At 31.8% G+C, this 14183-nt stretch overlaps 1 protein-coding gene across 2 annotated transcripts in view; it reads left to right on the top strand.

Moving 5' to 3' along the window:
* Nucleotides 1–14183, top strand: part of GLS (glutaminase) — a 78759-nt gene that overhangs the window by 21929 nt on the left and 42647 nt on the right. For both annotated transcript variants that reach the window (XM_065881220.1, XM_065881221.1), the window contains exons 6-7: nucleotides 1930–2093; nucleotides 6716–6774. In XM_065881220.1, the coding sequence (XP_065737292.1) occupies nucleotides 1930–2093; nucleotides 6716–6774 (223 nt within the window). The remainder of the gene's footprint in view (nucleotides 1–1929; nucleotides 2094–6715; nucleotides 6775–14183) is intronic.

Here is a 14183-nt window from a genome sequence, read left to right on the forward strand (position 1 = left end):
ATACAACTCCGAGGTGTATATAGCTTGATGAATTTATATCAGAGATGTAATTTTATCCTAAATTTTGTTAAAACTACAAGTCATTTAGCCATATAATTTTAGATTTTATTTTTCAAGATAATGTCCCAGTTAAAGCTTTTCCACCCATTTATTACAATTTGTATCCCTTAAGTGCCTTCATTGTAAGTGATCCTTTTATTTTTTACTACTTATCTTCCTCAAATATTTACAGTTTAAAAAAACATGTGGTTTGGCTCATTCATTCTTATAATAAGGAATCTGAGGTTCAGAGTTTGTATAAAACTGGCAGAGGTGAAACTAGCACCTGGGTCTGTTAAATTCCAGTCCATTGTTCTCTCCATTATGACAGGCTTTTATCCTTATCTGGGCCTGTGAAATGTACTAAACACTTGTGTGTTGAATTAAATATTGGGTGCTATGAACAGACACAAATGCATGAGAAGACATGGCTTATCCTTACGGAGCAAATTCCAGTAGGGAGTGGTATTCCTATTTTTTTGTATTTGGAGGAAATGGTTTATCATGTAGTGGAAATTTTTATATTTGGAAGAAATTATTATCACCTAATTATTGCACATGTGTTTTTTCTTCTTAAACATACTTTGTGTGTAGAGATGATTCTTTTAGTTCAGATTTCTTATCTAGAGATAAGAAACTTGACTTTGGGCTAGAACATAGGTATTTTTAAATCCAGAGGTAGTAAGACAGGCTTTTGTCAGGTTTCAGAATGATTGCCAAATTGAAGTTATGGTCTGAATTAGAAGTTATTCATAAATTTGACAGGAAAAATATTATATATATTTTATATATTTATACACATATTTATTTATATTCCATCATATACTTAGAAGTAAGTGTCTCTTTGATGTCTCCATTAAACCCCCTGTTTGCCCAGGGGTAGTTATTATAGTGCCCAGTTTCACTGTGAATAAATTTCACTCAAATAAATGAGTGCCTGTAATGTGTTGGAACATTGTTTGGGGCACCTGGGATACTTCAGCAAATAAAACAAAGATCACTGCCCTTGTTAAGCTTACATTATAATGGGGCCAGTCACAGTTTTTTCATTTTCAAACCTATTCTCTATTTCATTTTCATCTTAGTTTGTTCTGTTGTTTATCTACATGGTGATTATGATTGCCGTTAGTGCCAGCTCTATCAGGTTTATAAAACTGGATGCTGTTTCTTTTAATGGGGCTGAAATTGTCAATAGATATGGTTCACAAGATGAGGTATTTATAGACAGGGTCTCAGAGAGTGGTATTGAATAAACTGAGCTTCATTTAAAAACTAACCACAGTTTAGCCATTATTAAAGCTATGAGTAAAAAAAATTGTGACTAATTTCTAAAAGGGCTAGTTCATTTTATATGATTGAATACAGATAGGAGTAAGGAGGGCCATACCCTGTTGCCCTCAGAGGCAATTTTTTCTTTTTCTTTTTCTTTTTTTTTTTGCGGTACGCGGGCCTCTCACTCTTGTGGCCTCTCCCGTTGCGGAGCACAGGCTCCGGATAAGCAGGCTCAGCGGCCATGGCTCACGGGCCCAGCCGCTCCGTGGCATGTGGGATCTTCCCGGACCGGGGCACGAACCCGCGTCCCCTGCATCGGCAGGCAGACTCTCAACCACTGCGCCACCAGGGAAGCCCCAGAGGCAATTTTTTACATTACTTATTATCTAATTTTGAACCAGTCTGTTACCTGAGTACTTGAAAGCTTTTGCCTTTTTATTGCAGTATCCCTGTTAAAATAAACATACTTATATTTATTCTTCAATATCCAAGTAAACTTGCTGTTGAATTATGGGAAAACTGTTATAAATTAGAATTAACATGTAAATAACAGCTCCAGTTATTGTTACATTTTTTCACAGTTGATCTTAATTATTTTTTAAATCTACTTTTAAATAGGCATTCTATTGGGGATACCAAAGTTCCATTTTGCCTTCAATCCTGTGTAAAACCTTTGAAATATGCCATTGCTGTTAATGATCTTGGAACAGAATATGTGCATCGATATGTTGGGAAAGAGCCAAGTGGATTAAGGTTCAACAAACTGTTCTTAAACGAAGATGGTAAGAATTATATAAAAGTTACTTGGAAGAAGAAATACCTCATTTTCCTGTGTAAATCTAACTACTTTTTTTTTTCGAAGAAAAAGAAAATTAAAAGCATTGATACTTTTTCATTTGTCATGGAACTTCTGTGAAACCCATAGAGATAGTTAACCTACTTTAAAAAACAGGTTTTTTAGGCGTCTCATACCACTGGAAAGTGGGCTAGAGAAAAGACAGAGGCAGGAAGTAAGATTTTCACTTTATAACCACCTATAGGGGAATATCTTATAAAGTCTCACAGGGTCCAGAATTTGCTTTAAGATAATTCAGTGGAGTGTAGCTGGGAGTGATGCATGTGATTATTACTCTATGTTGGTAATCATTGAAGCTAAATGATGGGTACATGCATGCTTATATACTTTTCTTTCTACTTTTGTATATTGTATATATTTGAAAACTTCCATAATAAAAAGCTTTAATGGTGGCCCTGGTTGAGGTGATGTTTTGTTTTTTCTCCTTCATAACATTTAGTATTTGAAAGAAATATCTTGTGTTAAATAGTTGGATAACTAACAAGTCTTATTGCTTTACAGGAATCCAAAAGAAAAGGGGAGGACAAAGGTAGTTAGTACTTTTGATCTGATAGAGGTTTTAAATCTAAACACCAACCTATAGATTGGTTTCTGTTTTTTAATCTTTCAGGCATATGCTAGGTTCCTCATTGTGTGACAAGTTAAAATAGAATTGAAGAAAACGAGTGAAGGAATTACAGTAATGGTTGTGAGAAATATACTTTTGTATTTTTTCTTTCTGCTGGATGAAAAATAAAAAATATGCCTTATACTCAGTATTGTTTTATGAGTTTTTAAAATGAAGTTACAAGACTGATACTTTCTTATGCTTCTCTTTCTATTTGTTTTGAGGGCAGTTGCATTTTCTTACTTATTTTACCATAATCTTTCTATCCTGATGCTACATTTGATTTTATGGAGATTACTGTAAACTAGCAACTTCAATAAGGACATATGCAGAAGTACCTTATTTATTAAATTCACTGACATCTAGATTTAATATGGAAAGAATATTTTTGTTCTCACAAGATTAAACATTTTACAAGAAAAATTACTATTTTCCCAAAAATACAAACTTGAATAAACTAGGTGGTTCTGGTGAATTGAGTGGTAAGAAATAAAATAGGCTTGGGGTAAATGACTTTAACATTGTAAGTAATACATTTTTTTGCCATATACATTTATTGACACTAAGTCTATAAGAAAAATCACAATAAGAACTCAGGAATTTAGCACTGTTTTGTAATAACTGAACATAAAGTTTAACAAGAGGTTTTGCCTTGATATTCTTTGACTTTTTCCAAGCCTGAGCCAATACCAGGAATCTGGGAAATAATGGGAAAATGAAGGCGTCACTATACCATACCACTCCTTCTTGAGTTCTGCATAGGTTCTGTGCTCTAGAGTCTTGGTTTTAGATTAGCCCCAGCAAGAAAAGAGTTTGTGGGTCTTTTTTATATTGAAAATTTCAAGGGTAATTTATGGTGAAACTGCACTCTGTGTATGTATGTGCATGTGTGTCTATCTAGCGTTATAAAATTAAAAGAAACAAATAATATTATCCTAGCTTTGTAAGATTATGATGATAAATTAACATTAATCTGAATATAATGAATAGATAAAGAAATTATAGTAGTTACTCTTTTACTATCAGCCTCAGTCATGACCCACATCTTTGTAAGGTTCATATACTTAGTTTGAAAAGCTTTTTCTGGTATAATATGGAAGAATTTTTTGCTTGTTTTATTCCCTTAGAATAAATATTTGTTAAAATTAATCATTTTTTTGCATTCTAGTTAAAAACATGCCCCAAAATTTCAGATGTCCATTTTGTCATTATACTAAGCTAATATATGTCATTACTTCAGATAGTAGCCTTTATTAATTAGCTTGTGTTATTTCTGTTGTCATAATTCTTTTTAAATTAAAAATTCTAAACTGAACCCTTCAGTTCTTTCCTTCTGACTATGGCAGAGCAGAGCGGAAAAGGAGATTTCCACTTTTAGACTGAGGTTTTATAATGCAGTAAAGCTGGTGTTTTAATCTCTGGTGTATTTCTAAGTGTTCAGATGTCTGGCTTTTAAGCCAAAGTCAGAGTGAGCAGTGCTTACATCTGAAAATTGCTCTGTCATCTGAAAATTGCTCTGTCATGCCATGAAATGCTTTAGTGTTCTTGGAAGATCTTCTTAAATGTAGCATATGTAGTATTTGCTGAATATTTATGATTTACAAAATAGTACAAAATAGTAAATGCCCACGTTTATGTGGTACCATTTGGAATACACACATTAGCTACCTCTTAGGGCCCTAGAGTCTAAACCTGATAACGTCCAAAAAAAAAAAAAATGAAAGGACAGATACATGAATATACACAAATACGAGTATAAACTAATTTAGCACAGCCTGATTTCCTTTTTTTTTTTTTTTTTGCGGTGCGCGGGCCTCTCACTGTTGTGGCCTCTCCAGTTGCGGGGCCCAGCCACTCCACAGCATGTGGGATCTTCCTGGACCGGGACATGAACCCGTGTCCCCTGCATCAGCAGGCGGACTCTCAACCACTGCGCCACCAGGGAAGCCCTGATTTCCATATTTTGATTTCTGTGTCTGCATTTGGTTTTTCTTTTACATAGATAATACTGGAAATTTTTTGTTTCTTGGCTTCCCTTTTGTTGCGTAGTATTTTTCTGTGACAACTATTACTGTCATTTTGTGTGATCTCAAAGAAAGCAGACTTCCCTTAGCATAATTTGAAATAGGTGAAATCCTGACTGTACTATTTAGATAGTATACCTGTACTGTTTTATTTTAACTTTTAGAACTTGTCATTATCATGAGTAACCGAAAATGTACACTATTTAAAGCCTAGCTAGCTACTAAATCATATTGTTGATCTTATATTGAGGAAAATGGTGTACTGTTAAGTTACCCAATTTTTTGTCATTATTGATTTTTTTAATTAAACATTTTTAACAGTTTTATTGAAATATACTTTACCTACTACATAATTTACTCATTCAAAATGTACAATTTAATGGCTTTTAGTATATTCATAGAGTTGTACAACCATGACCACAGTCGATTTGGGGACACTTTTATTACTCCCAAAAGATACCCTAGGTATTAGAGATATTAGTAGTCAATACCTATTTCTCTTCTACCCATGGAAACTAGTAATCTACTTTCCTTCTCTATGGATTTGCCTGTTCTGGACATTTCATATAAACAGAATCATTATATTTGGTCTTTACGTAAATGGAATCATTATATTTGGTTTTTCTGACTGGCCTGTTTTACTAAGCATAATGTTTTCAAGGTGCCTTCATGTTGTGGCTTATGTCAATACTTCATTTTTTTATTGCTGGATAATATTCCATTGTTTGGATAATAATACCACATTTTGTTTACCCATTCATCATTTGGCAGGATGTTTGGGTTGTGGGTTATTTTTCACTTTTTGACTATTATCAGTAATACTGCTGAGAACATTTGTGTACAAGTTTTTGTGTACACGTTTTTATTTCTCTTCGTTATATACCTGAGAGTGGAATTGCTGGGTCATATAGTAACTCTTCAACAGTTGAAGAATTTCCTTGTTTAGCTGTAGACTCATCTCACGGAAGGTAACTTGCTTAAAATTCAAGGAGACTAATAATGTAGCAATAACTTATGAATTCTGCTAGATGTGTCAAGTTAGATAAGAACTTGTTCCCAAAGAAGTAAATTACTACCACAAACAGATTAGGGATTATGCTTTCAAATAAATGTTTTCAGTGCCCTAAGAGTTTTGTGTTTGGCGTTTGTGCTGTGCTATGAATGACCATATAATCAGCTGAGATTTGAAATTCTGTTTGTTGTAAGAGTTAGGAGAAGAGGTAGGATTTTGGACGAACTTAAATTTTAAGTAATTTTGTAATTATACAAGAAATGCATCCTTATTGTCAGGAAATATAGAAGGCATGCTGAATACAACTTAAATACCCTGTAATCTTTTTATCCTATGTGTATCACCTGTTTTCATTTTCTGCATATGTATATGTATATACATAAACACAAAAATAAAATACTTTTAAAAAGGAAAATTGGGTCCACACCAGATATGCTTTTTCCAAGTTGATTTTTAATAATAATATTATTTGATTGCTTAGTGCTGTGCCAAAGCATTTTTTTTAATTCATTGAAGTATTATGACTTGCTGAGGTATTGGTGCTGTTATTACTCCCAGTTTACAGATGGGAAGATTGAGGCACAGTGAAGTTCAGTTACTTGCCCAGGATCAAATGGCAGAGTTAGGAAATTTGGATGTGCTCTTACAGCACTGTTCACTGTCTTTCTGTACCTGAATCTTTGTTTGCCTGTATAATTATAGCAGGTTCTTAAAAGTGTATTACTGGTTTGATGTGTAACTGACTTTAATGCACTCCTCCACTCTCCACCCCCGACCCCCAAAAAGAACTGTAACAATCAATGGCTTACATAAAGAAAATAGATGAATGTTCATGGGAAGTACCTGTGCATCACAGAAAATTTTATCAGGTATTTAAAGTAATGCTATTGCTTTTATATTTTCAGATAAACCACACAATCCTATGGTAAATGCTGGAGCAATTGTTGTGACTTCATTAATAAAGGTAAAATGTTGACATTTCCTTTTAATCCAGTAAAAATTTTAAATACTAAGGCATAAAGAGGAATCTTATTTATGTAGAAATGTGAAAATTTTTCTTTTGGTGTTAAATTAATGGTATGGCATAAGGTTAGGATTTTTATTTATTTCAAAATAAATGATGTAATTTCAAGGACAAAATTAAAATAGATGACATAAATTCCAACAGTTACTCTTGACCTGAAGATCTGGCAAAAATTCAAAAGGAAGTCTCTTCTGAACAGTAGTCACAGAAGTTTTTCTTCTTAAAGTTTTAATATTTTTTTCTTTCTCTTCTTTTTGACTCTTCTAGAATGAACAGATGTAAACAGAAGTAACAGCGTGTTACTGTTTGATATTTGTCATCAGCATATGTAGGGACAAATGTTCTGGTACTTTGTGTTAAAACAAAGTACATTTACCCTTGACTGTTCTCAAGTCCTTTATACTTTCATGAGCTGTAATCACAATTTTCATTTGAACTTGTTTCATTTGTTTTACTTGAATCATGTAATAACTAAATAAGACTTATTCCAGTTATTAAGTTACATTATTTTCCTACTCTTTGGTTTACATGGTATGTTTTGTTTCTTTTGTTAAGTGTCTAGTTTGCCTTAATAATTGGAAACACTAATGTATTGAAATAAGTATTTGAAAGTGGTTCTATTCTGTGATACTGCTTAGATTTTTAATTTCTAATTATAAGTTTCATTGGTATTCAATTATATTTCATTTGTGTTTGGAACATTTATATACTTTCTTCAGTAAATCTGTGCACATCTATTCCATGCTTGAAAAAAACATAGCTATGTGCCTTTGTAGATGCATTTCTGAAGATGGGATACCCTGGTTACACAAGGAATGTTTGAATATAAATTATACCCTTGGCCCAGTTAATAAAAATTCATCTAATTTGTATGCTAGAAATCCTCTCTTAACTTTAATGAATTTTTTTCTTCATTCATGAGAAAAGCCTTTAAAATAGAAGAGTACTATCTTAAGAATATATATGTTGTTATTTTAGAGCAAATGCTTCATAAGCACTGGCCCACTTAATCCTTGTAACTCTAGTGATGGAGATATTATAGACAAGTATTATTTTTTAATGTAACTAATTTTAGGCTATGCCCACTATAATCTAGTTGTCACTGTTTTACATAAGAGAAAAGTTGTCAGTTTGAGGTGAAAGAAACTACGTGTTTATTATAGAAAATAATATGAATATGTACTAAGTACAGTCATGCCACAACTTACAGTATAACATGGGGTATACACCAGTAAATGGGCCCTTACAATGAAATTCAGTAAATACTGTGATGAGAGAAAAGTCTCATTAATAATTGTTCAGATTTGAACAAATAAGTTAGAGGTAAGGAAAGTTATGATAATAAAATGTGTATTAGTGCTTGATGAGAAAACCACTAGAATGGTTCTGAACCTTTTTTGGGTCTTCCCAGAAAAAATGTTCACATACCATGATTTTATATAAACTGTAGGGAATTCACAGACCCATGGATCTCAGTTTAAGAACTCTTACACTGGAAAAAGATTAACATAGTACACCAATAGTATTTTCAAGAAAGGGACATATGTAAATGATTAATAGAAGTCTTGCTTAACTGCATGCAGTTAAACATCTTTTGTTTAATGATTCATGGGCTTAATATACTACACTGAAATGCTGCATGTGGGAAATGCATGTCTGGTCATATCACATCATGATATGATGTTTAGTCACAAGCCATAAACTATACAATGAGCAACATTAATATGAGTACTTAGAAACAGTTAAAAAAACACACATACACAGCATAAGTGTGGTTACATCCAACTGTGCAAACATTTAACTAAGTTGTCTTGTATTTACAAATTTGATCAGTGTTTTTAAATTTAGAAAAATTGTAAATTTACTGACAGTTGGAAATGAGGCTTTGGGATACGGTTCATATTTAAGGTCAGTTTCTTTGACCTTTTTTGTTTTATTTTTAGAAGTTGTTTCACAAGTTTTGGGGGGTTTTTTTGGTTTGGGTTTTTTTTTTTTTTAATGAAGTTCATCTAAATCTTGAAGGGATAAGCTTGACATACCTCTGTGTAAAACTGACTGTCCCAGAATGTAATACTTTTCTTGGACTTTTTAAAAAAGAATTCAAAACTTTTATAAATAACTATCTGTGATCTCTGCAGATTATATGATCACATAATATTGATGAATTGGTAGTTGAAATTGAAGTAATAAAACTTCAATTACTGAAGGAGTTTTCAAGCTCAGCCTTCTTACTCCTTCTTACTCCTTAAATAGATAAGATGAGGAAACAGACTGGATAGGTTCTAACAGCAGTAGAATTGGGCTTGAGCTAAGTCTCCCAATTTTCTGTTTGCTATTCATTCAAATTTACTCTGCCATTTTTAATGTAGATGTTTGCTATTTCTCTTGATGACATTTTGTCTTTACCTAGCATAGTTATATTGTCCAAAAGGCAGACATTTTATTTTCCTAATTTAACTTTTACAGAAGATACCAGTTATTGGATTAAAAGTAAATCTAATTTTCAGTGAGTGTATACAGTCATTCTTTGGACATTAGTCAGTGCTTGCTATCCATAAGGAACTAGGCTTCTTCTCAAGGAGGTTGTGCTTTGAGTACCCAAAGTGTGGCCATTTTACCATGGCTATTAGATGTGAATTCTGTTTTTTAGCTTTTAGCTGATGACCTTAAGGCTATATTTTTCTTTAAAAATTCAGAACTTTATTATGGTGCTATTAAAACATTCCCCTCATGTTATTCCCCCTCCCCCCACACACAAATTACTAGAATCTTTAGTAAGACTTTATTTCATAATTTTGTAGTATTGATATTTTTCCTTTGTGGGATTGATGGTGGTCCTCAGGAAAATGGGGGAAGAGGCAGAGCAAATGTTCAAAAGGATTAGCAGATTGTGTAAAAAAGGAGAATTTGGACAGAAGGAACCTGTTGCATAAATTCTTAACTACTAAACTTGTAGGAAAACTCCAATATTTAAAATTTTAAACACTATATAGGTAAATGCCTTCATAAAAACAAATGTCATTTTTGTACTTAAAAGGCACATAATTTTAAAAACCATGAAGGTACTATACTTCCTGTCTCTTTCTCTGTGGTAGCTGCTAAACTTAAAGGAATACTTTTTGATGCAGTTGATTTTATTTGATGATGGTAATCTGGTTGCTTGATTTAAAGGAAAGAGTAAAAATAAATTTGAAAGCACAGTTACTCTGGATGAAATAGCAGCATCCTTACATAATTTTTTAATCTCACCTAGTTTCAGTTTAAAAGTTAAGATCTTCTGATAACTTGAGGGCTAGAGTGGAAAAATGAGGACAACATATTATAATTGTCACACTTCTGCTTTTTAATTTTAAAGATAAAGTCACATTGTCTTCTATGTTTGTGTCTCTATTCTCGTGGTAGTTTCTGGTTTTTGTCATTTGAAGAACTTGATTTTTTTTAAAATCAGAAGTATTTTTGAATTTAAAATATTGGAGGTTTTTTTCCTCTCTTTTTTAAAATAATAATTTAATCATGCTCCATTAAAAAATCAAGACAAATTTAGTTAATATGTGTGTAATGTTCAGTTTGGTCATGTTAGCAATCACCTGTTACACATGCTTATAAGCCACATTTTTAAGGCAGTTTGTGGCTCTGGGGAGCAATGGATGATGCCTTGAACTTGGTAACATTCATAAGAAAGGATTATATTGGCTTATTATGATTATATCAGTTCTTCATGATTATATCAGGTGATGTGCTTGAGGGTTTTTTTCCTCAAATAAAAGGCGGGTAATTTGTCAACAGAATTCCCTTTTTTGTTACTTTATTTTTAGGGCTAATCTATGAAAATACTAGATTTAGAACATTATTTTTCACCTGTAATATTTATATTAATTCTCACGTATTATTTAGCTTTAAAGCATTTTCTTTGGAGAGATTAAACCAAATGTTTTGTAAAATCATTTTTAGTTACCTCTTTTTGCCTCTTTCTTCTGTGCCTTTTTCCTCTATGATTTCTAATTTTCAATTTGCTTCTACACCTCCATACTTTATGAATGGAATCAAGTGATTTACTTACAAAATAACTGTGATTAATGCATTGACTTTAAATGAGTCATATTAATATTACATTTATTGGCACATGTCCCAGTTAATAGTGATATTTTCACCTGTGTTGTGATGTATAATACATAAATCAGTTCATGAGTATATTGTATAAACAGGTTATAAAACTACTCCAGTATACTTACTAATTCTTTTAATAGCCAGTGTTAAAACTCAGTGCTTCTTTGTCAAATTTTCATTCATAAAAGTTTTCCTCAAAGGAATGTAAATTCTTTAACTTGGTAGATATGTTTATAGAAAAATAAATTTGTATAATTTTCTAATCTCAAGGTCTGATTACTAACCTTTTCAAACAAACCACATGGTTTGCTTTTTAAAAGTCATGTGGTAAATGGGTTAGAAATTTTGGTAACTGTATTTTGTCCAGTTTATCTTTAAGTTTTCCTACCATACTTAATATAAATTACTGTAATTTTAAGATTAAAATAATGTGATATCTAATAATGTGCAGTGACTTAAAGCTGAAATAAACATATCCCTGGGCATGGGAATATTTTTCCAAGAGATAAAGAGGCATTGATAGTTTTAAGACTATCAGTTTCTAAATCTGTTTCCATAGGTGCCTTTCTTAAAATTAACCTGCCTTTGGTCTAGGTTTCTTCCCATTTTCCAAAAGGTATATACTTCTCGTGTCCTAAATTTTACTGTGGTGCACTGCTTCATGTTGTAAAAACGTCTTGGGCACCATCAAAAGGGAACATTTTGAAATATTGTGGTCATGGTATTGAGGATGTGAATCACTGTAATCACTGTAGTGACTGGGAACAAATCTTATACCAGGTTGTTTCCAGATTTTTGGTTTCAACAAAATGGAAAGAGGATCTGATCAAGTTGTTAGTTAATGAGAGCATTAAGTGTAGTTTTTGAGGGTATATTTTACTGTGTGACCTTTGTATGTAATGAGATAAATGTGTAAAGGATTGTGTACATTGCCATAACAAAGTCTTTCCTATTTCCATCTACTCATCTATTATCAGCAGAATTTCTCAACTTGTACATCTGTAAAAATTTAGAATAGTAAGAGAATTTATACTTCTATTCTAGCAATAGAAAATATCCACTGATACATGAAATAATTAAAAATTATTTACTATTTCAAAAAAAGAAAATATTCTAAAGGAACAGTTTTGTAATTACTGTGCAAAGTTATTAGCAAATAAACTTTTTTCCTTTAATTTTGTATGAAAAATTTCAAACATGCACAAAATAAACAGAAAAGTATAACCATCCCCCATCTACCCATTCCTGGCTTCAGTTTTCATAACATCTGTTCCTTCACCCCTCTGTACCTCTCTACTGGAGAAATGATGATTTTTTTTTTTTAACAGTTTGTGTTTTTGCTTTGGCAGGGCGGTGCAGGGGCTGGGGGCATTTACTCTAGGTTATTTGGTATGTGTATGTGTGTTTTTTTCTAACATCTTTGCACATAAACTTTATAATGTAAATTTTTCAAAATTAAAATAATGTGACATCTGATAATGATTACTAAATCCCACATATCCCTGGGGAACGTGAAATCTTTCCAAGAGATTACAGGGGGGAATATATTTTATTGACTTCAATTAAATGCTCTTTCTAGGTAGATAATAAGAAGAAACATTAATCCTTTTACATTTAAATTGGGAAATTTTGAGTAGAGACTTTCTTGAGTCAACACAGTCATTCAAATATTTTATTTTGTTTATTTACATAATCTGCCAGGACATTTCAGGTAGCTTACCCAAAATGTTATATAATGATAGACATTGATAAATACCAGTTGTTTCTTTAAAATAGCATAGAAGTAAAATCTAATTGTACTTTAATTTAGTATGCTGCAAAGTAGACCAAGAATGTGACCATAGTCAAGAGTTGAGACAGTATTTGGTTTTTTAAAAATTAAACATGACAGCTAAACAAAGAAAATTTGTATTAGTTTTATAGGGTACAGTTTAGGTCAGAGAATGAAAGTTCAAATATAACTTGTTTATTTTACATTGATTAATTGTATAACCAGTAATTATCCATGTGACATCCCAATGCAAATGCTGACATCCTTTTCCAAAAGAGTTGTTTTTTTGTGCTTTTTCAAAGGTTAAAAAGGTTTTTGTGGTTTAAATGTTGTTACATATTTTACAGCATTAGGATCTATGGAATATTTTGACAACTGCAACAGTTCAATGAAGTTGGTAATTTCTTCTTTTAATTATTTTTCATTGAACAGCTTTGGAGTTACATTTCTACATTTTGATTTCTGGTGTATTATAAAGAAAGAAAACTTAAAAATATGTCAAAGGACGCTTTAGAGAAAATACATAGATAGTGATTACTATATGGTTGTAGCTAAATTATTCTTAACTTGTTTAAACTTTGTGAATGCCTGATTTTGATGAAATAGTGTGGTGTTCTTTCCAGCTACTGATTGTGTATGTCATTGCACATTCTTTCTCAAATAAGTTGATTTGTAGGGTTTCACAGATTATCAGCCACATCCTAATCCACTTGTAAAGTGGATAATGAACCTGGCTTTATTCAATTAAATAATACTCTGGTACAAGTTCCCCCCCACACCAAATAAAATTTTAAAGTGTATTGTTTTGGGTTTTTGAGGGTAAAGTTAAAAATTTTCGTTTTTACAATTTTAGTTGTCAAATTACTTCATTTTAAACTTGTTTTAAAAATTAGAGATGTATTGTTTCTTTTGGGTGCATATCACCAATTAATACGTTTGATTTCAGATCTACAACTTACTGCTTTGTAAACTTCGCCGAGGTAAAATGAAACCATTTGGCTACTTGAACTGATCTACATTACATAGGTTTTTCCTATTGACATTTGCAGTAGCTAACATGTCAGAAATAGAAGTGATGAAACAATACATCTTCCATACTCTGAATTGGCATAATGCTAAATACAAATGTAGCTAATTTTTTTAGACTATGAAATATAATTTTTTTAGTTCAAGTATTGTTGTAACAAGTGAGATATTAAAGGTAGAGCTTTCTCTACATTAGTAAAATGTATCCAGAATGTTTACATATACTAGAATTGTAAAAGATAGCTTTGCAACATAACTCATTTTCTAACTAATACTGGTTTAAGTTTATTTTAGAAATATAAGTAGATTGTTCTTAATTGAAAACCATAATTTATATATACCTAATTCTTTGCTAAGGGTAAAACTTTATTTTAAGTTTTTTTAAAATGTGAAATTAAATAAATAACATACATTGTAGCAGATTATGTGGTGTTATGAAGGATAA

This window comes from Phocoena phocoena, chromosome 7 (genome assembly GCF_963924675.1).
Source record: "Phocoena phocoena chromosome 7, mPhoPho1.1, whole genome shotgun sequence".
Classification (NCBI taxonomy): domain Eukaryota; kingdom Metazoa; phylum Chordata; class Mammalia; order Artiodactyla; family Phocoenidae; genus Phocoena; species Phocoena phocoena.